This window comes from Typopeltis vanoorti, chromosome 21, assembly GCF_054136105.1.
Source record: "Typopeltis vanoorti isolate ZY-2024b chromosome 21, IOZ_Tvanoo_1.0, whole genome shotgun sequence".
NCBI classification, from domain to species: Eukaryota; Metazoa; Arthropoda; class Arachnida; order Uropygi; family Thelyphonidae; genus Typopeltis; species Typopeltis vanoorti.
Genome location: NC_143569.1, coordinates 89,239,649 through 89,267,572, shown reverse-complemented (window position 1 = coordinate 89,267,572; position 27,924 = coordinate 89,239,649). Strand labels below are relative to the sequence as shown.

At 34.9% G+C, this 27,924-nt stretch overlaps 1 protein-coding gene across 1 annotated transcript in view; it reads left to right on the top strand.

Moving 5' to 3' along the window:
- The window catches only part of Syt14 (Synaptotagmin 14), a 186,673-nt gene that overhangs the window by 91,274 nt on the left and 67,475 nt on the right, over positions 1–27,924 (top strand). The window contains exons 6-7 of the mRNA XM_090411194.1: positions 14,367–14,635; positions 25,658–25,843. Coding sequence (XP_090267320.1) covers positions 14,367–14,635; positions 25,658–25,843 — 455 coding nt within the window. The remainder of the gene's footprint in view (positions 1–14,366; positions 14,636–25,657; positions 25,844–27,924) is intronic.

Below are 27,924 nucleotides of genomic sequence, written 5' to 3'. Positions count from 1 at the left end.
GTAGCTATGTGGATTTAAGCAAATTGATATAGTGTTTGCAATTTTCCGAGCTTGACAAAAAAAAAAGAGGGCAATGCTAATGTGAAAGGTATTACATCACTGGTTTTAATGTGTTAAACCCTAGAATTTTTTGTAAAGCTTAGACATAGTGTTTCCTGCTCTAGAACATGTATATGCAGTATTACATAACTGCAGTAAGTATTTAGGTTGCTCTTATAGGGAAGATGTCTCTGTGACAGAAACAAATTAATGGAACTATTTAACCTGTATTTAATTGTATTTCTCTGTGCTGTGTGTATTTCATTAAACACAGTTATGAGCTTAAACCAGCACCTAAGTCTTAACACCTGTATATAGCTGCTGTTTATTATTGTGTTGTTATTTATATTTTTCTAGTGCTAATCTCTTTCTTTTTCTCTCTCTCTCTTCTTTTTTAATTATGTGCATCATAAATGCAAACATGCATTTACGATGCAAACATTGCAATAATATGGCATGTCTGTCGACACACAAATAGGAAGTATGAGAACACATCTCATCTTGCTGCAAGGTCAAGGACAGTCTGTAAAAAGTTTCTTCTTGCTCCAGCATGAACATTTTAACTCTGTATCTTAAATAATTGAGTATATAACTATTTCAGCCAACAATACATGTAGGATCACAAAATGGTGGTAATTGTCTGCTGTATTCTCACATTGATACTTTCAAAATTATTGGGTAGCCATGAGCTCAGTTATTGACAATTAAGGGTAGATACCAATTTCCAAAAATTGTTGATGGTTAAAGAAGCCTTTTGGGAAAAGCATTCATCCATCTGTTCACTGTGCATCTACAACAGATGTGTTATGGTCACTCCAATGCTTGGTGATATGCCTTGCCATGTAGTCCTGTTGTGTGCTTTTCTGGAAGCTTCAACTCTCTGAAGATCAGTCACTCCGCACAGACATCATCCATCCATCTCATTGACAGTCTATTCAGAAAAATTACTGTTCAGAGAAGTCCTCCTTCCATCCTTTCAATGTGTCCAAAATATTTTAACTTTCTTCTGTAAATATCCTTAAGGTGCCTTAAAGTTCTACTGATCTTTTCTAACACCCATTTATTTGTACACCTTTCAATATATGATATCCACAGCAGCCTTCTGTAACACCACATCTTAAAAGCAGTTATCCTTTTCTCTCCTGACTCCTTTAGGTTCCAAGTCTCATATCTTAAGTCACTGTTGGAAAAACAGCTGCATCCAAAATCCTCACCTTTATTCCCATGGAGATAGATCCATCCTTTCAGATTTTAGACAAGTCTCTGACTTGTTTTAGCCATTCCTAATCTTATAAACTCTTTAAATCATCAGTGAAATTTTCACTGATCTGATAATGTTGGAGTCTTCACAAGTAACAGACTGATTTGGAGGAAAATTGTAGATAGGAAGTTAGTAATGATATAAATTTTTCATGTAGTACTATCATATCCTGTACACCCCTTGAGGGTACATGGCAGGAATTTGATGATGAAGATGATAAATCATCAGTATGGCTTTCATTTTGTTTTCCTGCTGGTGGATCACTATTTATTTTTGATCAGGATGAAACTGACTATCATATTGAAAATGGCTTGCTTAAGGATCAAATCCAAATAACTGGGAGGAGACCTCTACATCACCTTTCAGGAATGTAGAACCAACTGGAGCTTCTGACCTAATGTCTAATCCTCACCTTCACGTGGTGCATCCTATTAGTAAGTATCTGCTGGGTACTGAATGAACGAGGATGGGCTAGAAATTTGAGATTTAGCCAACGAAATTGCACTCTCTATTGGCTTAAACCACAAATGCATATGATGGTACAACACAATGAGATTTCATGTTAAAAAACGTTTAATTTTCTTGACCAAAAAGCTCTGGAATGACTTTTAATGGGATTATATTGATCAAGTGCATATAATAAACAACTATGTTATACCAACTAGTTTCACCAACTAAGGCTGTTGGCATCTTCAGGATACATAACTGATGTAAGGCACTAAAAAGTAAAAAAAACTGTTACAAACTATAATCAACCGATTCCGATTATATTAAACAAAGAACAGAGCGCGTACAATACATGCATAGAGCATGCATGATCTCACTTGTTGTTATTTAGGAACGTACTATGGTTGGCACTGTAATTCAGTTCTGGCGAGTTGAGAGATCTAATAAGGGTCTTCCAGATCACGGGTAAGATTAGTCCTTGGTTCCTGTTAAGGTTTTGTATACAGCGGGCAACTGTTGGGCCTCTTTAAAAATTCGGGAGCAGAAGTCCTCCTCTATGTAAGGAATTGTGCTTCTATCCCACTCTATGGTAAGGTTCGTTCTTGAGAAATGAAAAGCTAACCCTGATTTTTCTTCTCTGTTATTATTGACGTCACCTATATGTTCTTTTTGCCTACTTTCAATGAGATTTCATGTCGGCTGGAACGTCTCCCAGTTAAACAAGGCCCTCGCTGTATTTTGTCAGGGAACCAAGGCGAACAGTGAAAAGTCAGCTACTGGAACAAGCTCCAACTCATCTAGAAGAAGAGGAATAATAAATCCAACATCAGAAGACAGTATTGGAGTGCTCACAAGTAACAGATTGATTTGGAGGAAAACTGTTGATGAAGATTAATAATAATGTGAACTTAATCATGTAGTGTCGTCATAGTAACCTGAACACCCCTTGGGGATACATACCAGGAAATTGATAATGATATTGAAAAAAAATTTAAAAAAAGAAAGTGGAACTGCTTTCAGAGGTCAACTGTAGACTCAAATATTATTCAAGAAAAAAATTGAAAGGGTTTGGAAATATGACCCAAACCTTGGAGGTTCATTGGCAGATGCTGAAGAAAACATTAATTAATTCGGCCAGAGAGTTATGTGGTTAAGTCATGAGCAAGCTTCTGATTTTTCTATCCTTGCAGGCAACTGTAGTAGAATCAGGAAGTTGTTGTTAAGAAGGAATTTTATCAAATGCTTCTACAAGTAAGTCAACATGTGCTCTGAGGGAATGCAGAAAAAATATAAGCAAGCAAAGCAAAGAACCTAAATAGAAATTGTTGTAAGAAAAGAAAAATATCAGATGTCAATGTTTTGGAGGCTATTTGAAAAGCTTAGAAATGGAGAAAATATATAAAACTCACCGGCATTCACGAGTTGCCCTAGCATGGACTGCTTAGAAAACATAGGTGCTGCCCAAATAAAATGGCCAGCCTGGCTGGCCGAGTGGTTAACGTATCCACTCTCCACCTGAAAGGCTGCGGGTCCGAATCCCACTCTGTGCATGGATGTTTATGATTGTCTTTGGAAATGGCAGTAGATGGCGTTGGTGTAGTTGTGGTCAATGGGTGGATTGAGTGGCAGAGACAGAGTTGTAGATCAGGTGCCCCTCCTTCGATGAGTCTTTTGACTCCTTGGGGGTGTCTCATAATAATAATTTTTAATTTATTGTAATGGTTACATACACACACACATACACAAAGCATTACCAGCATGTTCAGTGGTGCTAATTATGCATCACTTAACAAATACTATATTGATAATACTTATCATTTATCATCAGCGATAACAAAGGGAATAGAGTGAAAGAGCTTATGCAAGAGTTAATGAAGCATCTGAAAAATGAGATTAAACATCTCAAAAAGTGGTGGGCTGATGTTGAATGAAGGAAGTTAGTATTATGAAGAAAGAGTCAAAGGATATTCGTATAGCATTGTATGTCAACTCAGTCATTAGAAGTGTAGCGAATAACAAAGCACAATAAACATACATTCCTGGTGGAACTTTGAAACAAATTACTGGTGTTTTGAGGAGAAGGAAAGAGCAAGTGTCGGAATTAATGGTAGTTGGTGAAAAAAGGAATGTTGATAGAGACTTAAAAGTTGTTGCAGGAGATAAAGGATAATGGTGTTAGGAAAGTCATTAGCATGTTTCTCAGACATGATAATAGGAAGTTTTCTCACTATTATCATCACTTAATAGATTCAATTTGTAAATCTGTGGAGTGAATTTGAAGGGAAGTTGGAATAGTTTAAGGTTTTTGGATTTGCATATGAATGGGTTTGGTGTTGGGCATTTAGAGAAGCTATTGTTTGCTGAGAGGGCACAGAATCATTAAGTCAATGTAGTAAATGATCAAAAGGTGACTGTAAAGCAGGATAGCACAGCCAAATAGGTTGTAAGCCAGGAGGAAAATGAATACAAGGTTGAAGATGTGATTGCAGCAAACAAGGTGATGTAATTGGAATGTACAAAGGTGAGATTGAGATGGGTATGAATGGCAATCTCAGTCAACTTCAGGGAAATGGGAGTAGTTAGACTAGAGAGAGAGATGATATAGCAAGTAGAGTATCCCAATGAAGTTAACCTCAGTAGGATACTCAATTAGAATATCCCACTTTGAGGTTATCCCACCAACTAATGTTGGTGGCATAACCTCAAAGATGGAGATTATGTTTGTATACAAATGCAATTATTCAAAATAAGACAGGTGTCAGAACATCACATTGATTAAAACTCAGTTCATTACATTGATTGAGTCAGTATGCCCAAAGATAATTGGTGTAAGTGAAACTTGGTTGTCTTAGAATGATGTACCGTTCTGAATTGAAATGAAAGGATATACAATTTTCTGGAATGATAGGAAGGTAAAGTGAGGGGGGGGGGATATTATTGATTTATGATTGCAGAGGAACTGTGTCCACAAAGAGTGAAAGTTGAAAAAAAAAAATGGTAGTACATATGAAATATTTTCGGTCTGTGGGGTGTGAAGTTGAAATTACCAGACTACTATATTTAATAGGATGTTGTTATAGGCCAAGGAATATAGAGAATACTGATTGTGAAATGTTTATGCAAATTGGTTGGGCATGTGAAAAAAAAGTGATTTTAATGGGGGAAACCTTAATTACAAGAATGTAGATTTGGAAGGTGGAGATAGTGAATTGGGAACAAACAGAGTGAATTTGTTGATTTTCTGAGGGATAAAATATCTTATGCAGCATGTGATGAAGCAACTACCAGAGGTTTTAGAATGTCAGATTTGATGATATTTTCACAAGATATGGTTGTTAATGAGGTATTAACACTGCCACTGGTGGTGAAAGTGATCATGAGGTACTTGTTTGGGAAGTGATGAAACAAGAAAAGGTTATTGCCAATATATATATATATATATATATATATATATATATATGGAATTGTAAGGTGGGTGATTATTATTATTAAGAGAGACCTCCAGGGAGTCAGAGACTCATCGAGGGAGGCCACATACTATGCACACCAGCTATCATACTTATTCTTGAATTCATTCACACTGTTTGCACTCACAACATCCAATGACAATCCATTCCAGTCATGCACCTCCCTCTGAAAGAAAAATCTAGCCCTCACCCACTTCTTAGCAGCCTTCATTCTCAGCTTCCAAGTATGCCCTCTTGTCCTTTCCCCACCCTCCATAAATTGAAAAATTCGAAATCCTGTATGACCCTTTCAGAAGTTTGTAAGTCTCAATCATATCACCCCTCCTTCTCCTGTTTGCTAGTGTCTGCAGTCTACAAATTCTCATTCTGTCTTCATAATCAGTATTCCGCAATCCTGATATCATTTTGAACACTCTCCTTTCTATTCTTTGCAATATATCAGAATCACAATGGAAACCAGTAGACCAGACCTGCACACAATAGTCCACAGTGAGGTCTTATCGGCAAAATGACATCCTTATCTTTACATTTGAACGTTCATCTCAGCATTGCAATTATCTTTTCCGTTGTATTTGCAATCTTTGCTACATGGCCTCTGAACTTCAACTCCCTATCTACTAACACTCCAAGATCCCTAGCCTCATCAGTTTCTTCTAGTATAATCTCACCAGTATAATACGACATTGGATATCTAATCATGCCAAAGTGAATGACTTTACATTTACTGACATTGAACTGACATCAATTTTCTCCTGCCAATAATTCCAGCCTATTCAAATCATTCTGCAACTACTGCATATCAGCAGCATTCCTGATTCCATCAGCAAATAGCTGTATGTCACCTGTCAAATCCTTCCCAATATCATTAATGTACAGTTTGAATAACAGTGGACCAAGCACTGATCTTTGTGGTACACCACTTGTTAACTTAAATCTTGCTGACTCACATCCCCTATATACCACTTTTTGATATCTTAGTCAGCCATCCTCTTATCCATGCTAATATTCTATAACCCAAACCCATTTTCTCCAATTTATGCAACAGTCTGCCATGCTGTATTCTCTCAAAAGCCTTGTATCCAAAAGTATCATGGTGTATCCATTATAGATGAGCTGTGCAGAAAAGAAGTTGATGGTGCATGGGAATTCGTAAGGCATTATCTCACACAAGCAGTGTATAACTGCATACCAAGGATTAAGTGAGTAAATAGAGTAGGAGTGAAATGAATGAATAGTGAAATCAAGCAAGCTGTGTTAGAAAAGAAAATGCCATGGAGAAGGCATTTTCTTCCCCAGGGTTCTGATCTTTGTCAAGGCAGTTGCTAGTGATCTGATCCACGAAGAGTAATTGCAAGCTAGGAAGGTAACAAACATGGTAAAGAAAGAAAAGGTACAGTAAGAGAGGAGATTTGACTGGTCAGGCCAAGGTTAATTCAAGGGAATTTTTCTGCTATATGGAAATCAAGAGGAATAATTATGGCAGGTTGGCACTGTTGCATAGTCATGGCAGCAGAGTGATTGTTGCAAAGGATATAGTGGAATTACTGAATGAGCACTTCATCAGTGTATATCATACTGGTGTAAAGGATTTTGTGCAATATATAGGAGGCAAATATTAGGAGAATTGGAAGTGAAAGAATCAGAGGTCTATCAGGTGTTGATTGGGTTAGATGTTAATAAGGCTTTGGGAATGGATGGCATATCACCACATATTTCTTAGGAATGTGCAAAACAGTTAGCTATGCCTTCATGAAAGTCTGACAGTGAGTAAGCTTCCGAAGCAATGGAAAAAAAAAAAAAAAAAAAAGAGGGCAAAATAGTATCACTCCACAATCATGGTTCTAAGACAGAAGTTTCAGTTATAGATTAGTCTGTATAACTGCAGCTGTTGTTAAGGTATTGACTAGTTAGGAGTAGAATACAGGACTGGATTGATGGACATTGGATCTTTATGATGGTCAGCATGTATTTGTAAAGGGTATAGCTTGTTTTAGCAATTTACTTACATTTTCATGATAAGGTAATGAGTGTGTTGTAGTAGTGAGATTCATATTCTTGGACTTTGTAAAAGCATTTGGTAGATTACCTCATTATATGTTGGTGTACAAGCTGCAGAGGATGCGATTGGGTAGTATATTGGTTAGATGGATCAGAGATTGACTGTCTGAACGATACCAGAAAGTTGTGTGTGATGGAGCAGTTTCAAACAAGTAGGGCAACCATTGGTGTTCCCCAGGGTTCTGATCTTTGTCAAATGCTCTTTAACTTGTTTGTAATTGACATTTAATAGATTGACTGGGAATCTTCAGTTGTTTTCTGCTCTTGCAAAGTTAGGAAGAAAAATATGGAGCACTGTTGATGTTAATTCCATCATGAAGATTAAAATAGATTTTTAGTTTGGACAAATGGGGCTGTAGTTCATCATCAATTTCCTGATATGCACCCTCAAGGATTGTTCAGGCTACTATGACTTAAATTTACACTATTATTAATCCTCTACCAGTGGCAGCTCATACATAAGCACTGCGACACTGCAGCACCCCAAGGAAAAAATGAAAACGTTAAATTTTGTTTGTGTTTATAAATAATAACAATGCTCACAACATGTTAAAGCTTGCGGCTTATGTTTTGACATTGATTGAATAGTTAATAATTGGAATTGTTCGATTAACGCTTTAGATTACGAAACAAATGCACTGCATCTAACACAGTCTCCGAATTATCACGTTAGGCCAATTGCAGCTAGCCTCGTCGATATTCGTTTGTGCTTCTCATTGCACGTTACAAGTGATTCCGACACTGCTGACTCGTTTGGGCAGTGTATCATATGCTTGCGCGCTTTATTTCTGTGAGATACAAAACTTTTATTATTGGTGCGTGTTCACGGTGAAGGTGAACTATTTTTTGTTAATCTTATTTTATTTTGTTAAAATAACATAATTATTTATTTATTATAGATACAAGGCTGAATTATGACGAGTGTCACTGTTGAAAATATGAAGAGAATTATATTTTTTCAATTATCATTACACGAAACAAATGCACTGCGATCTAATGCAGTGTGAGAATTATCACGCCATTTGCAGCTAGACTCGCCAATATTCATTTACGCTTGTCAATGCACGTTACAAGTGATTCTGACATTGCTCGTTTGGGCAGTGTATCGTATGCTTGCACACATTATTTCTGTGAGATATGAAACTTTTATTATTGGTGTTTGTTCATGGTGAGGGTGAAATATTTTTAATAAAGCGATTTTTTAATATGTAAATTTATTTATTAATAAATTTGGTTATTGATTAGGAAAAAAAGAATTTTTTTATTTATTTTGTATATGCAGCACCCCCACTTAAAATTTTCACCGGCTGCCACTGTCCTCTATCTACAATTTTTCTCCAATATTAGTCTATTACTTGTCAGCACTCCAATATTGTCATTGTCATATCTAACATTTTGTGCTTCTAAGGTACTTCTGACTGAATCAATCCATTTAGGCCTTAGTCATCCTTTGGGTCTCTTTCCTGCCATCTTGACATCAAACATGTGTTTTGATAACCTTTCCTCACCCATTCTATTTAAGTGGACATACCACCTTAGGTTAGCTCTGCTGACACATTCTTGAATGCTAATAATGTCAAGCTCCTTTCTAATATCTTCATTTTTAATATGATTTTGCTATTGATACCACTCCTCTAATTTTTCCCAGAATCCTCATATCTGTGGTTTCTAGTCTTTCATCAAGTGCTTTATTTTATAACACAACTCTCAAATCCATAACTTAGAAGTTTAAACACTGTCTTGTGTACTGCTAGTTTGGTGTTTTGGCTAATTTCTCTCTTATTCGATATAAATTTATTCAGCTAACTACCCACTATACCAGCTTTGCTTCTGTTTGTCTGTTTCGAGATTTAATTTGTCTTCTTCACTAAAAATTGTCTAAATGGCTGAAATATTTTACTTGTTCTTTAGGATCTCCATTTAGAATGCAGTTGATGTGCTCAATTTTTCTGCCTATTTTCCTAGTTTTGGTCTTTTTATTGCTGATTTTCATGCAAAATTTGTTACAGTTGTTACTCAGTTTCATTAGAGAACCTGGAGACTTGCACTATATGTGTTTAAGAGTACAACAGCATCTGCATAAAGCAAAGAGCTAAGTTTGACATGTCCAATTCTAATATCAGGCCTTATGCCACTTTCTTTCATAATGTGATCCACATAGATGATGAATAAGAGTGGAGATAATGTGCATCTTTGTCTTACCCCTGATATTACATTAAACCATCTGCCTGTATTTACTTCCCCGAGTTGTATGAGCTCGAGTTGGCACAGCATTGATTCTTGTCCTAATTAAATCTACATATTCAAATCCAGGCAGGAAGCAAGTCCTATCCTTGATCCATTGATGTTGAGAGAGAACACATTTAGATTCTTGTAATGCAGCTCCATTGACCAAATGGTGTGACATTAAAGCCCATTTCCTTTGTCAGCTGAAGCAGTTGTAAGTAGTATATTTCCATCACCCATACAGAGGTATATCTATAATGATCCTTAATACATGAAGTCCTAGAAGTCTTCTTCTTCTTAAGTATTCTGCAATTGAGCAGGTTCTTCTCATAGCCAAAACTTTCCTTCCACTCTCTCTTCTGTTCTGAGCCTTCTCTTTCAAGGTTGTGTATCTGTCTCCATTCAGCATGTCATCTAGCAGTGTTTTCTTTACTCTTTCTCTGGGTCTTTTTCCGTCTATTTTTCCTTCAATGGCATTTCTGGTGATTCCAATCCTCTCAGAATATGTTTGATCCAGTTTCCCTTTCTTCTTTTTATCCTCTTTAATAGACCTCTTTCTTCTTCTACTCCTTTTAACCTCTTCATTAGTTATTTTTTCTGTCCATTTGATTTTTTACATCCTTCTCCAAATCCACATCTCAAAGCTTTCCAAAATCTTAATTTTTTCTTTCTTCAGTGTCCAAGTTTCAGCTGCATAGAGGGCAACACTCCACACATAATATTTTATTAGTCTTTTCTTTAAGTTTCTGCCCATTTTAACTTCTGAATAAATTCCATTTTCTGTTAAAGGCATCTCTTCCCATTGATATTCTTTCTTTTATGTCACTTTTACATCTTCCATCATTGCTAATCACACTTACTAGATATTTAAATGCCTTTACTTGATTCAATTTTTCTCCATTTATTTTGATATTCATATTTGCCTCTTTCCTTGCTACTTCTGTCCTAGAAGTAGCAAGACATAATTCTGAAGTGGAGAGAAGAAATTTCTGTGTTCTGGATAGATGTAATCTAGGCACTAACCATCACAATGAAAGAATCCCAAGACCTCCATGGTTTACATTAACATGAAAAAATGCTAATGTCACATCATGAGGTTGGGTTGACATAACCAAGAACAGACTACTAAGTAAACAGCTATTTCCATCCAGGACAGTATTGAGAGAGAGAGAGAGTTCTAGGACGAACCTTTGGTACAGCCTATCATAGGAAGTAATTCAGAATAAAGATTCTCTGTTGAGGCTTAAGTGGGATTTTTCAGAGTGAAGACAGAAAACCTCCTAGAGAAGATGGGAAAGAGGAGTGGCCTGTTAGAAAGAAGAGAACACTCAAGTATCTATACTCCTTCAGAACTGAGATAAAATGCAAGGATATGCTGTACAGGAAAAACTCAAAGTTCTCAACCTTAAATTTCTTGCTCTACTTGAGGGGACAAGAGAAAGCATATACTGACTGTCACATTGATGTTTAGGTCTTGAACTTGAAAGAAGTTCTGGTTGAGGAGTTCCTGCAAGCCTTCTCTAGTAGAGGTTCCTGAAGTGGCTTGAAAAAGTTCCGTGGTTAGTTTGTAGAGCAGGGTTTCCAGACCATATAAAAAATCTATAAAAAAAATAAAAAAATAAAAAAGCTCCTTTTCTCCTCCACCCTTTTCCAAAATGTGTAAAATTGCAGCAACATTATCTCTAGCATTCATCTATCTATTTATTAAGAGATTTTCTTTGTTCTCATGTCGGGGCTAAGGAGCAGTATGATATTTAATGTAAGCATGTTTTTGTTTTGCTTGTAATGGCATAGTGTGCTGGCACTTTTTAAGCTTAACTTGTGGAGACTATACTGCTGTATGTGCTGAAAACATTGTGTATACCTATTAATAAACAGTTGTAACAAAATAGTATGGCTAATTACGTGCTTATTAAATTACTTAAGGAGTTTAACGTACAAATATATAAATTAAAGTTAAACTTTAATCTATATTCCAATATTTTGCCAACGTCATGTTGCCATTTTCACAGGAACTTAAAATAAAGACACGTGCACGCAGGCACTACACACAGTAACTGAGGAATAAGCAGGAAGCTGTTGTTTCTCCTAAAAGTCCTGATGGTGCCTCTCCCCCTAGCAGGTACATATTCTTGGCCGTTGGGCTGAAGGTCCTCTGATGTAAGTCTCCCAAATTTGGGACAGTCTCATGTAACGAAATTTGTTGAGGTTTGGCATGTTACTTAGGGCTGAGGCTGATTCCATAAATAGCCTTTCAAATTTGAATTTACTACGGTGTATTACTGTGGCTTTCTTCCACCGTATTCTGTGGCGAGTTCTAGTTAACTAAACCACATCCTCAACACACTCTCAGCCAATGGCTACCCACCAAAAAAAAATCCAAAAAATATTCACACCAGTTAACCACATTCCCCCCCCCCCCCTTCACAACAAGGATTATTCTAAATCCATCACCATTCCCTACATCCAAGGCACCTTGGAAAAAATTACCGAAATCCTAAAAAACATAACTTGACCTCTTGTTACAAACCATATAAAAAATTGGTGTCCCTTATCCGCTCCACTAAAGACCTACCTGGTGTATACCAGGTCCCTTGCAGCTGTAAGCTGTCCTACTTTGGCCAAACAGGCAGGACAGCGAATATCAGAATTTCAGAACACAAGTACTACATCCGTTTTCACCAGTACAGCCACTCTGGTCTTGCAGACCATGCTCTGGATACTCGCCACAGAATATGGTGGAAGAAAGTCACAGTAATACACCGTGGCAAATTCAAATTTGAAAGGCTATTCATGGAATCAGCCTCAGCCCTAAGTAACATGCCAAACTTCAACAAATTTGCATGAGACTGCCCCATATTTGGGAGACTTACATCAGAAGACCTTCAGCCCAACTGCCGAGAATATGTACATAGCCCGCTAGGGTGCACCATCAGGACTTTTAGGAGAAATGACAGCTTCCTGCTTCATCCTCAGTTACTGTGTGTAGTGCCTGCATGCACCTGTCTTTATTTTGAGTTCCTGTGAAAATGGCAACGTGACGTTGCCGAAATATTGGAATGTAAATTAAAGTTTAATTTTAATTTATATCATTTGTACATTGTAAATTCCTTAAATAATTTAATAAGCATGTATAACCAACATCTAAGCCTTTCTACGAGAATGGCTAATTACTAATCTATATTACAGTATTGCACATAGCCTTATCACACAGTTTGATTAATATTATTAACATTATAGTTAATTTCCAATTATATAAACTAATAACTCATGTTATAATTTATAACAGGTTACAAATTATAACATGATAATATTATAACTGATAAGGTTATAATATTATACATTTAATATTGTGATGGAGGTGACAGAGGAGGTGAGAGAAGATGCACCTTGGACAATGTTGTATGTGGATCACATCGTGTTGTGTGCAGAATCAAGAGAAGAAGTGGCAGCTAAACTGGAAAGATGGAGGAAAGTACCAGAAGAGAGAGGTATGAGACCGAGCACAGAGTATATTTGTTGCAAAATGGAATGCAGACAAGAGACAGATCTGGAGCTGGCAAGAAATGTCATCAAGAAGGTTAGGGACTTCAGATACTCAGGCTTTACAGTGAAAGAGGATGGAGAGTCTGAAAAGGAAGTGGGATGCAAGATACAAGCTGGATAGAGGAACTGGAGAGAGCTTGCTGGAGTACTATGCGATAAGAGTGTGCCGATCAATCTAAAAGCCAAAATCTACAGGACAGTAGTGAGACCAGCTGTGACATATCCAATGGAAACTGTTGCTCTGAGGAAAAATAACATCAGCAGGATGGAGGTAGCGGAGATGAGAATGCTTATGTGAATGTGTGGTGTGACCAGAAAGGATCGTCTGAGAATTACTATGTAAGGGGAACGGTGAAAGTTACAAACTTAGGAGCGAAGATGATTTGGTCATGCAATGAGGGGGGAGGATGAGTATCTGGGAAGAAAGGGGAGGAGGAAGCGCTGGCAGCCAAAGAAGAGATGGAGGGAGCTGGTGGAGGAGGACTTGAGGATGAAGAACTAGGATGTGGTTACAGCTCAAGACAGGAGGATGTGGAGGAGGCTTACTAAAAACAGCAACTCTACTTAAGTGGGATAAGCTGCAAAAGAAGAAGAAGATAATTTGTAACCTGTTCTCCATCCATCTGTAGCATTTAATTCATTTTTAAAAGCAAAATTATGGTGGATGCTATACTAATTTGACCAGTTTGCATATAACATCATTCATGCAACTTTTTTTTTTGGGGGGGGGGGGCTTTGCTTTGAGGTAGATATTTGGTATTTTAGTCACTTCCAGATCCCCATAAACAAAGTGGTGGTCTTATTCCAGGTGATGAAAATCTACCACTTGTTACATGCTTATTCCACTTGAAGTGAAATATCAGAAGACTATATGAATGACAGCTTTGTTATCATTTATTTATCAAGTTTCATTTATTTCTTCTATTCCTGTGATTTGTGGCCATATTTTGTTGTTCAATATGTGCTGCTCTAATTTCATAAGCAAAAGCTAATATTAAGCATTAAATTTTGTTTATGGGTAAATTCAAATTACATGTGAAGAGAGAGAAAGATAACACCTAAAGTAACCGAAATTGCTTATCTCCTGTTGAACTGACTGTGATTTTATATAATTATAAAATGTAATTGGGTTTATAATTAATAAATATATAAAATTATAAAATTAGTTTTACAATTATAAAATAGTGAAATTTTAGATTTTATATAATTAGCAATTAAAATAGTTCTTATCCCAATTATTTTTTTAATAATTATTGTATTCTTAAATTCCTGTACATATCTCATATCTACCATATAACATTGGTCTACATTTATCATTTCAGGAATGCTTCAAGAGGGAGGAAGTGGGGTTATCCATGGTGACCCCATTTCCCTTGTGGAGAAAGGACGTGCTGGTAAGTCAAGTGCATCATCATTTTCTAGTGAAGTAAGTGATGAAGAAACAAGAGAAGATTCTGGAGCTGTGGCACAACCACTGCTTGACAATAATGCACAGCAACATCATTATGAGAACAGTGCCTTTCAGAATATAGATGATTCTCCAGCTGCTTCAAACCATACTCTTTCTGGTTGTGGAGATTCAATAATGGATGTAAGTAGTATATAAAAATAGAGCATGCATGTTGATTACTTGATTTTTCAGCTAAAAGGTCAGAATATTTGAAAAATGTAAAATGTTCAGAATGCAAAACAGAAATATAGATTATAAATTTTCTTTTACTGAAAAGTGATTCGTTAAATTTCTATTATGTGTGACGATTCAATTCTGCATGATGAATTAGAATAATTAAACAAGCAAAAAAGAGAGAGAGAGCAGAAGCACTTACATGCTCTTTAAGAATAACAAGAAAATATATTCATGTATAATTATATGTAACTAATCATTCACATGAAAACTTCAAAAAGAGCAGATAGCATGAATATAATGAAGTCTCAAATATTTTTGAGACTACTCATAAATTAGAAATAGAAGCATGTACCATTAAAAGAAAAAAAATAAAAGAAATTAGAAATGAGATAATATAAAAACTAATGGTTATCATCATCATATTTATTGGTGCCAATCTTAAGGAATATACAGGCAGTTGCTGACTTAAGAGCTCCCCAAACTTTACATAACTTGAATTTTACATAAGTCAGATTTAACCCCCTACCCCATTAATCACACACTATTGCTCATGTGTGCTATTACTTATTTATTTATTATACATGTATGCAGTAGTGCATTAAGGTGTTTTAAAGGTTATTTTTGTTAGTTTCATTCACAGGATGCATACAAACAGATTTCAGTATGTAATTATTAATGCAGAGTAATGTAATAAAGTATAAATAGTATGAAAAAAAAAGAAAAAAATGTTTAATTTGGCCATTCAGCCTTTCCTATGAAATTATCAAGAAAAGACTGAACAGTTAACCAACCATTAGTTGCCACAAAAGATTAAGAGCAGTTTGGATAATATTTTGATTTTACATCTTAGAAAAGGATTTTTGCTTTTGTCTGAAACATCATTAAGCTTAGCAGAATGTGGTTTTGGATTTTCTTCCATCCACATAGTTAACAATTTTTCCATTAGAATGGCAGATTCTTTCACATGTTCCTTTTATATGAGTAGCATCCTTCGCATTCGTATTCACTGTAGATGTGATCACGTTCATGTCCTGTAGCCATTATGCTTTGTCCATCTTTGTAATTTTCATGTCCAGATCATTTATGGTGCATTTACATAAGGGTTCACTTTTTTCTCTTTTGTTCCTTTTTCCAGTCATGACTGGATTCTATCCCAGTGTGCACAAACACTAAAAATTTGAAATTCTATGACTATAATACACCACAAGCCCATGTTCAGTAGTAAGGAAGGCATTTGCATGGAACAACCACTCTTATGTGGCATGTGAGTTTATGTGGTTCCTGCCCACTTAAGGATGAATGCTATTTCTAAAGATTACAATGCAAATTAAGACAAATCAGTTTGTGGCAATTTGTATAATTGATGATTTCATGTAAAAAATGGGTACACATTCAAATTTTTGAATCACACACAAAGAGGTCACATGGCAGCACTCAACAGGATGAAAGGTAAAAAGCTGCACTAAGTGAATTGTGTTTAAAGGAAGCTCTTTTCATGAACAAATAAAGTTGCAAACTTGGATGTCTTGTAATGTCTCAAAGACATCATCTAGATCAGTGTTTCTCAACCTGTGGTCTGCGACGATGGGACAGGTGGTTCGAAGGCAGGTTTAATTAATTAAATAAATTTTTAGTTATCCAAACAAATTAAAATTGAATAAGTAAGTAAAAATTATTGAAATCAAATGGAGACTTAAAAAAAAAATAGCGTCAGAATGTTCAAAGACAGAAGCAATAAAACTATATTGTTGTTCACTTCACCTCTGTTTTATTGCTTGTCATTCTGGCACTACAATAATTTGTAGCAGCAGAATGACGAATAATAAGAGGGGTGAAGTGAACAACAATATAGTTTTATTGCTTCCGTCTTCCCTTGCTGTTTTGTCAGATTTGAAGTAAACATGTGTTATCCACATTTCAACCAATTGCTTGTTGTTTATTGATTTTTATTACTGAAGGTTTTGCTCCTTCAGAAGTGCTAAATGATAGTTGGCTTAGAACTAGGACTTTTGAAAAGAAGAGCAAATGAAACAGGTGATGCTAACCCTAATTGTGATATGTGTTGTAACGGCGAGTAAATCTGATACTATTAAAGTAGAAGAAACAAGCAGTTCAAAGAAAAAGTACAGTTGGAAATATAACAGTTCATATTTGGAATTTGGATTTACTTGGTGTGGAGATGAAAGTGAACAGAAACCTCAATGTGTTTTGTGTTATCAAGTGTTGTCGAACAAGTGCATGAAACCTGCGAAACTCCGACATTTAGAAACTAAACACTGTGATGTGAAAAATAAGCAAATTGAAAAAAAAAAAAAAAGCCAATTTCAGCAACGTTTAGTGACATTAAATCATGGGAAAGATAGTTTCATGTTTCGGCCATGGGTTCGATTAATAGTAAGGCACTGGAAGCATCTATCTCTTAAGTTTGCGCATAGCAAAAACAGGGAAACCTCATTTTATCGGGGAATATTCACTACTTCCAGCTATAAAAGATGTGGTACAAACTATGTTTGGCAACAAGTTACTAAAAGATGTTGATTTGACTCCTCTTTCAATGAGTGTGTGGGTGGATGGGGGGGGGGGGACATTAATGGCTTTGGGATGTTCTGAGTGAAATTTTTGGGTATATGCAGGGGATAGTTTGGACAGGACAAGGGATGTCATCCATGATGGAATCCATGGGTGTCAAGTTCGTATTCAGTATTATGATGAATGGAGTAAGATAAGAACAACATTTTTCCCTCATCTCTCAAGAGAGAGAGAGAGAGAGTGTGTGCATGTGGATGGATGGATGGGGGGGGGCATTAATGGCTTTGGGATGTTCTGAGTGAAATTTTTGGGTATATGCAGGGGATAGTTTGGACAGGACAAGGGATGTCATCCATGATGGAATCCATGGGTGTCAAGTTCGTATTCAGTATTATGATGAATGGAGTAAGATAAGAACAACATTTTTCCCTCATCTCTCAAGAGAGAGAGAGAGTGTGTGCATGTGGATGGATGGATGGGGGGGGGCGGCATTAATGGCTTTGGGATGTTCTGAGTGAAATTTTTAGGTATATGCAGGGGATAGTTTGGACAGGACAAGGGATGTCATCCATGATGGAATCCATGGGTGTCAAGTTCGCATTCAGTATTATGATGAATGTAGTAAGATAAGAACAACATTTTTCCCTCGTCTCACAACGCACTTAGCGAACGGAACAGTTTATATGTTGCAGGTCGGATCCAAGAGTGCGTGAAGATAAAAGTTGTTGTTGGGCTAGCTTCATGAGTATGGGCAGATGAATGGGGATAACATATAAAATATAAAAGTTGCTGTGAGTAGATGAATGGGGATTAAAGATAAACGTTGTTGTGGGCAGATGAATGAAGGTATCAGCAAGACAGTGCTAATATTCCCTATTCATTTACCCATGGTACTAATGGCACTAAAAAAGTTGTGGGGTGAGCTTAATGAGTGTGGGCAGATAAATGGGGATAACTTTTATATTTTATATGTTATCCACATTCATCTGCCCACACTCATCAAGCTCACCCCACAACTGTGGGCAGATGAATGGGGATGTCAGGTGGATGGTGCTGACAACCATTGATTTGCCCACAGCAAATTGTAAACCAATACCTTTATTTGTTTAATAAAAATTAAAACTTTGTTCAGTGATGTTACACTTTTAATCGTTTACTTCCAACTTAATTATGTTTCCATATATATTCAAAACATGCTTTTAGATTTATTATGTTATAAAAGGTACAGTTTTTCTAAAATGTTGGTAATCCCCACATACATTTAAAAAAAAAAAACGTAACTTAGTGGTCCGTAGAATTGTTTTAAGCATTTTACTGGTCCTTGGGCTTAGAAAGGTTGAGAAACTGATCTAGATGATTTCATGTGTAGGAGAATTATTGGAAACCTTGATAAAGACCACAGAATTGCTGATATTATCAGAGAGTTTGGAATCTCACATAGCATTGTATACAGAAGCTGTAAAGCAAACGTCTCGAACACATTCCAGACGTTTGTTAAGAGGTCATCCTCACTCTGCCATGGAGCATGAAGACATATTTTTGGTTATAACAGAAAAATGTAATCAATCCACCAAAAATCATCTACGTACCAAGAATATTAACAATTATTGTTAAGATTCTTGGGCTTTTTAGACCATCATTATGATGGTCTCTAAAAATCCCAAGAATTTGGAACCCACATACCTTTCTGTCTAAGAGTTAATTATAAATAGGACTGTACGTAATCCAGAATCTTAATTCTAATATAACAACTCTCATGTTAAATTAGGATACCACTTTTGCTGTAATAAAACTATCTATATGAAATTGTTCTCTGATGATGATATAAATCGAATATAGCTTTGATGTAATTACTTTATTTTATTTATTTACTATTATTTTTTATTTTTTTATTTTAATTTTTATTTATTTATTTTTTCTCTAGAGATCAAGCCAGTAGATTAACCGTTGAGCAAATCATTGTCTCTTTGGCATACTGTTTGAAATGTAATATAGCATGTTTCTGTATTTATATGTATATATATATATATATATGCATACTCCAGATGATGACCATAATATGAAGGTTGAAACATCAGGAAATTAAAGTAATTATTTCTAACATGGTTGTATTGTCCATAATTTGTCTGAAATGCATGTGAGATTTTTCGACCTTGTGACCAAGCCATCCAGATTATGCAGCATAGCCACTTCAAAACTTTTATGCTACGAGTTGCATTTCTGTATATTATATTTTTAGTGACTTTTTCCATCTAATTATTGAGGTATGCTCCTGACTTTATTCCTTCTGTATAATTTCTACTGCTGATCTATCATTTGTTATGTCTTTAAATAATTTTTCAAAATAATTATTCCAGACATCCGCTTTTTTTTTTTTTTTTTGTGCTCTTCTATTTCTAAGCATTTTTTGTACCACCAAAACATTTTATCACCATTATGATATTTATGTTTGTATTTTTTCCAAAAAACTTTCCAAATTGTGTTTAGCCTCTTTTACGCATGTGTCAGCTTTTGTACTTTTTCTCCTCCATATTCACTAAGAGCACATGCTGATTTATTAGTTAAGAACTCAAGATTTTTTTATCTTATTATTATTTATTTATTTTTTTTATGAACTGATTCTTGAACTTCCTGTGTCCACTACAGTCCTTATTTTTCTATTTTATAGCCAAATCCATTACATGCTTCTCTGGCTGAATTAGTCAGCATTTGCATTTGAGTTTGCTCCTAAGTCTTTCGAAGGCTTGTTTCTAATTTTCAAACTCCTTAACTTCTCTAAATAATCTTTGTATATTTCAAGTTACATTTCTCATATTAGAGCCATTTCAAAACCTGACTCTGCATTTTTCTTTTCACTGGGATGCTGATTCTAATCCTACTCAATGCCAAGTAGTGGTAATTTTTTAACAAATCTCATATATGTTCATATATCTTGACCCAATCTGATGACATTATCGCTATCGACAATTACATAATGCACATTTTTATGTTGAAATACAGTGTTAGTAAGGATCAGTTATGCCTTGAGCAGAAATCTCTGGTACTAGCCATTATCATTAGCCTTGCCCTTTAATTCTGAATTTTCCTGAATAAATTACTGCATGTCTGAAATTGATTTCTTACTTTGCTGTTTAGGTTTCCAACAGGAATTAGCTTTTCCATTTATTGTGTCAGCTGCCCTCTCTTAATGACTCAGGAAAAGCTTCTCTACTACTTCTACTACAACCTTCATTGAGATTGGCTCCCATTCAAGGAGTTTATCTTCATATTTACTGTTGAATGATACAGCTTCTAATCAAAAGAAAACTACTCTTTTTGGAATCTAAATTAGAACAGAGGAGAAAACCCATTCCAGATGTATAGAAATGTTTGTGGAAAATGTTGAAAAAGGACAAAGCTAATAATAACAACAAATATTTGCTAGATTTCTGTTTAGAACATGTACTATTCATAAAACACCTTGTTTCAACATAAACGTGTTCAGAAACTTTGCATGGAGAGAATATGCAAGAAATAAAAGCTTTATTGACCATATGGCTGCTGATACTGATATCTTCAGATTTGTTCAGAATGTAAGGGTATGTTGGATATTTGAAATAAGAAGTGATCACTATTTAGTTTTGAACAGGATAAAAATGATTATAAAATTGAAAAGGAAAAATGTACAAGATCTGTTTATGAAAAGGAATGTAAATAAATATTAATTAACATGGATAACTTGTGTGAAAAAAATTATATAATAGCAGAGAATTTTACCATCAAAAATCTTGTATTATCAGAACCTTTCTGCACTGCTCACTCCCTGTACTACTGAGGCCTTGTAACATATCAGGAAATAGACCTCATTAAGTTTTTCTACATATCTAATGGTTTCAGTGAGTCTTTCCCCAGGAAATTAGTCATTAAATTTTCATCCGTTATTGCAGAAGTTAAATATATTTCATTTCCTTATATCAAAAGTTAATCATATTTCAGTCCCTTATGTCAAAAGCTGATTGTATTTCACTCCATTATGTCAAAAGTTAATTGTATTTAACTCCTTTATATCAAAAGTTAATTATATTTCAGTCCTGTATGTCAGAAGTTAATCATATTCAGTCCTGTGACATGATGTTAATTTCATGATACATGAACCATGTCATGACATTAATGTACAAGCTCCTCATCATACTTAGTTGATAGATTAGGAATTTATGTTTGAAACTTGGTAATACAGGAAGCTTTCCAGTTTCTTGTAGGTGGAAGAATGGCTTCACTTTCTTCCATAAAATCGAAACTGGACATCCAATGTGACATTTCATTCATATTTATACCCATCTCCCATCTTCCCTTTCACATCAGGCTCGATGGCCTGTCACAGCCAAGCAACGTGACTTCTCAAAAACCAGATTACTTCTTATGATAGAGCACTTAATCCTATCTGCATTTTCTATTGTGTGCATTCTCCTGGCCAGCCTGTTTTACAAGACAAAAACCCTTCCACCTCCATATGAGATTGGCCAACTCGCCTGAAACAGTATCATTTTTACTAACATAAGCTAATTGGATGTTCTACTATTTTCTTATCAGTTGTTTTTAATTGAACATATGAATGAGACATTTACTTATATAGTAACAGATAATAAATTACTAGACTGAGACTTAACTTCATCAGAGGCACTGCTAGTTTGCTTGCACATTCTTGTAGCACACATAACTTTACTCAGTGCTGATGCACAAGCTGACATACTATCCAGGTCTACTGTGGTATTCACATTGATATTATTCGGTACATTAAATACCTCCAGTTTATGTACTTGAATTCTCACATCATTCTCTGTCACATCAATAACTGCAAAGTTGCTGCTTGGATATCCTTGCAAAGTGATCACTTAATAACTGAACCATTTCTTCTGCTTATGTCACTTTCTTACCATCAGCAGTGAGTAAAGTTATCTTTCCATAATCATTCTTTCTCTTACTTGCTATGTAGGGGGAAAAAACTTTCAGATTTACAGTTGACCCTTGTAAAATGCTGGGATTAGGGATACTGACCCACTGCGCAGTCGAAAATCTATGTATAACTTTTGACTTATAACAAAGATCTGTATTTAAGTTTTGTAGACTTGCAAAAGGCATGTGACAAGGCGCCAAGAGAAAAGCTATTCAAAACACCACAGTTATGTGGTGTCAATGGGGCATTATATCAAGCAATACTTCGTCTTTATTTGAGTTCTAAATCAGCAGTTAGAACTGAAATAAGTACAGGAAGATGGTTTAATGTTAAATCTGATGTCAGACAAGGATATACGTTATCCCCTCTGTTATTAAATATCTATGTGGATTACATTATGAAGGAAAGTGGTATTAAACCTGATATCAAAATAGGAAATGTTAATCTCAGCTCTTTACTTTATGCAGATGATGTTATACTTTCACAGAAATCTGGTACAAGCCTGCAAGATTCCCTGATTAAATTGAATAACTGTTTTAACAAATTTGGTATGAAAATCAGCAATAACAAGACAAAGACAATGAAAATAGACAGAAGCATTGAAAACATCAACTGCATTGTGAATGGAGAACCTGTGGAACAAATAAAAAGATTTCAGCTGCTTGGGTACAATTTTTAGTGAAGATGGTAAATTAAATATGGAAATAGACAACAGAATCAACAAAGCCAGTATGGTAGGAAGTCAACAGAATAAATTTATATGGAATAAGATAGTGTTCACACCAATTTTAATTTATGGATCTGAGATCTGGGTTAGAAATAAAACACTTGATCACAGAGAGTCCTGATAAAGATTAGGAGCTTGACCAGATGGTATCAATGGCAATATCATATTAAAAACAAGGATATTAGGAAAGAACTTGACATTGTTAACATCCAGGAATGTGTTAGCAGAGCTAATCTTAGGTGGTATGGTCACTTAAACAGAATGGGAGAGGAAATATTAGCAAAACAAGTGTTCTCTGCCAGGTTGGCAGGAAAAAGACCAAGATAAAGGTGGATTGATACAATAAAAAGTACCCTTAGAAGACAGAAATATAAGATCTGATAATGTTGAAGTATTGACAGATAACAGATTGATTTGGAGGAAAATTGTTAATAGGAAGTTAGTAATGATGTAAGTGTTTCATGTAGTACTATCATAATATCCTGTGCACTCCTTGAGGGCACACATCAGGAATTTGATGATGATGAACTTTTGACTCCCTTATCCTTAGCCCTTTTAAGCTGTATCCGTCCCGAGGATAAGGTGGCTAGCTCCCCCATGCCTCCCGGTGTGTCCTATGTCTGTAGATGCGTGTGATCACGGGGGTGGTTTGCCTCCTTGCGGGAGAAAAAAGCCCAGATAAACTAGGAAGAAAAACCCTGCAGTCCATGCCCAAGACCTGCTAACTTGTCTATGACTGAGAAAGATCCTTAAGCTCCTCATGTCAGTGACGGTAATCGAACCTAGGACACTCCTTTCCCAGGCATTTGGTTGTGAAGTGCATAGCCACTCGGCTAACTGCACAGACACCAGGGGCGAATTCTCCATGCTTGCTGTACAAGCTTATTACTCGAGTAAGAGGTAATATTTGATAACAAATAAATGCATGCATTTATTGGTTAATAAATGCATGCATTTATAAGCATTCCATTTAGGCTTTTATTTTTGTAGACAGAAGACATCTTAAGTTTGCGCGACAATAATTGAGCTTTGCATTGTGTATCGAAGGCCGATGCTTGCTCGTCTAGTCAAAGCTACCTTGGCTTGCTCGGTTGTGTGAGCTTCCAAGTCCTCACTATGGCACTGAGATTTCATGCATGCGCATAGCCATTTCCGCTCCCTTCATGGTGTCTTAAACACAGGCCATATGCAGTGAAAGTAGCTCTATCCAGTGAGCTTCAACCAGCCTTTACAAGTGTGCGTGTTGCTTGGGAAAATTATGTTACAACCAACTTTTTATGATGATGTTACTGACCAGTTCATAAAGAAGAACCGTATGTTAGAATTTGTATTCAAGTAGCTAAATTGAAAAAAGATAGAATATCATTTGTAAAATAAATGTTGTATTTGTATGATTGAATGTACTTAAATTTCTAAATATATAGTTTTAAATGGTCAGTAATTCATTAATAAGCTAATCATTCAGGGAGTGAGAGATAATAAGAGCACGCGTGAATTTCAAGACCAGCATTTGCCCCTGGTGAACACCCTAAAAATGTAGCTACTAATAACCTACTGTTGGCTTTTACTGATAACATAAACAGTCAATTAACACATGTTTTGTATATTATATGTATTATATACTGTAAGAATACAGTATATAATACATACTAAAGAAAAGAAAATGTTATTAAGAAAATCATAAGGAAGTGAAAATACATTTACAGTACTATATTGTGTTTATCGATATCATAAGTTTCCATTGTCTGTCAGTATCTACATCCATGTTTCTTATATGATATAAAACACTGTAGACGTTATACGTATTACTAATACTAGATATAAAACATGAAAAGATAACAATGAAAAAGAAATTCATATTTATTTACAGGTATAATGATTCATACATTGATAACATAGAATGCTTTTGAAATAAGATTTCATAATAATAGTCACAACTAAACAACACACTTAAGAACACAATCAAAATTAAAGAAAATAACACCAATTATATTTAATAATGTCAATATTTACTAAAAGTAAGGACTTATCTGAGTAACACATGTACTGCAGCTGCTACTAAGGATGATGCTACACCCTTCTATTATAATTATAATAATAATTATTATTTTAATTATTTTTTTATCTGCACATCTTTTACACTTTCCTTTGAACTCTAATAGTATAATCCTGTCGCTTCAGCCATGACCGAGACACAAGCTAGTAGGCACATGCTTCATTACTTGTTCTTATGATTCATGTTTTGAATGTAATTACATGTCTCTCTGATGACATCAATGCTACGTTGAATGAAATATATGTTTTTGAATAAAATTCTGTTTTTTTATATGTGTAAACTGAACATGTTTGTAAACTTCTGTGATTGTTGAAGCTGATGTGATAAAAGAACAATATGATTATAGTCAGCATATAAACAGCAAACCACAAATACTATATGTATACTGGGTTCTTTAAACATTTCTCTATCTTTATCAATATTAATATTTATATCCAGCAAAAGATTTTTGCATTCTATAAAACAGAAATACAAGTTCCTGTTTTCTTTTGCTGTCCTTGTCATTTCTAACACTCTTCTTATTTTTCTCATGATTAATTTCACCAGATCTTAATGCATGTCATTAAGTCTATCTTTCCTTATGTATTTCATCTTTGAACTATTAAATTACAGGATATGAAGATCATTTCACAAAAATTAATTATTTAAAATGTTTTCATATTATGATTTTTAATCATTTCTGCTCATTTAAAATGAACATAAAAGTCATATATTTAATTATATTTTATTAATTTAATCCAGGACCACTTGTTTGATGTAAGTGATTTGCATGGTACTGTAGAAGATCAAGAAACTGGAAATGTCACTCGCTGTGGGGCTCTGGAAGTTGGTTTTGCTTATGATGTTCCATCGCGTAAAATGACAGTGCATGTTTTACAAGCACAAGATTTACCATCTCGTGAACGTGGTGGAGCCAATCATGTTCAGGTATACTGTTGAATTGGCTGTTTACTGTTGTTCTTTTCTTCTTTATGTTCTTGTTGATTTTCACAATAATTGCAGTGATCTCTCAATTATCTGACCTTCAGGTAAGTATTTCATTATGCCAGTTCTTGAATGTGTAGCTAGACTTTTTCTCCAAGAAACTCTGATTTTTCATCTGGCATGCAGGCAAATATGACTTACAGACAAAAATTACATTACAACCACCGCACCAGTATCTTTATATTGGTTTTATAAGATGGCACCATATTTGTTCATATGGGTCTCGTGGCTGTTGTATCATCTTATGCTGTATAAATAAATAAAATTTTTTTAATGGCTAGAAAATTAATTTTAATGTGACCAGATAATTAAGAGATCACTGTATTATACCATTTGCTGATTTGAAGATTTTTTATCATCTGTAGAGATAAAAATTTTCTGTGAAAGTAATATTTTCATTGCAGTAAGTTGTATTATAAAAATTGCTTTCTTTTGTAGTGTGTGTATATATATCATATTTACAGGAATATAACTCATCCTCACATATACCTCACACCCCTGATTTTACTTTATGAAAAAAATAAATAAAAGGTTCGCACACGAAAAAAGTTTTAAACTTTAAGAAAGATAGTGAATGTTGTTATGGCAGTTTCAGATATTTTTGAATTCATTTGAAGAGAATCAGCATTTCAACTCAACAATCGTTGGCTTACCTTTGTCATTGAGTCGCGTGATCTTTTGTTAATACTGCACCAGTCATGCATAGAGATGGAAGCAATCAGTAGAGGAAATATGGGAGTGAGGGCATTGATTTTCTCGATCTTGGATTGTGTGTGTGTGTATTACGATTAAGGGGGGATTAAGAGAGCATCATTAGAATTGTTGTTCATCTGGATTTTGAGAGCTTGGGACATGATTTTGCCAGAAATAATTAATTTAATTACAGAAGCATTGTCGCTAAAAGATTTCAATATATTGTGTGATGAAGATGAGCGGCCGATCACGTAAATAACGTTGATAATCAACATTTAAATTCATTCATTTTATAAATAATGTGAGCAATTATAAATTATAATGAATATTGAGGATTTAATTATAAATGTCAATTTAGTTTTTTCCTGAAAAACTTTTGTTTCTGAAAATCCCTGCATATATCTCTCACCAAAAATTTTTAACTTTAATTTTGGAGAAAAAAAGTGCAAGTTATAATCGAGTAAATACATGTGTAATACATGTGTATATGTATATAAAAACACTATCTCTCTTAACAAGGGTTACTAAGCATTCACGGGATGACTGTCTTGGTTATAACAAGCTATATGAAAAGAAAAAAAGGATAAAGAGAAAAATCTTTTATTTGAGATATAGAAGAAAATATTTTTGTTTAAAGTAGGCCTAAGTGTATTGCAAATAGTTTACAGAAAGTAAGAGATGGTTTTTTGATTACTGTAGTTCCCTACATTTATAGATTGACATATGCAATTCGATTATTTGTGACTGACTGCTGGGTCATAATAATACACGACTTCTACACAAAAAAGACATTTATAACTAACATAGCTCAGTATAAGTTATAGATTGTGATGGATGGGACAAGAGATGTCTTGTTATTGTAATAATTTTCACAATAACAAGATGTTCATCTCTTGTTATGTAGCCTACCCACATTCCATTCTATTCTACTCCCTTCCCACATATTACTCTACAACACATTGCTGTAATCTAATCACTTGTTATTAACTTGAAGCAATTTTAAAAATGTTTTTCCTTTGAAAATGGGCCCAGAAAGGAAAGTCATCTGGTATATCAATGATGGAAGTTAGAAATAAACAAAAAGATAAAGTGATGGTGCTTAACCAGAAAATTGAAATTTTAAATAAGTTAAGAAGAGTAATGTCAGATCAAACTTTTAAAAGTCACATATTATGTTGAATCATTTCACTGGTATAGATGAGAACACAGACTGATAAGAAAATAACTATTTATTAACTTATTGCTGATATTTGCTGGTATTCTATCCATCATCTTCAGAGCACAAAAACATTTTGTCACCATATGTGAAACAACCACAATCCAGTATCAGT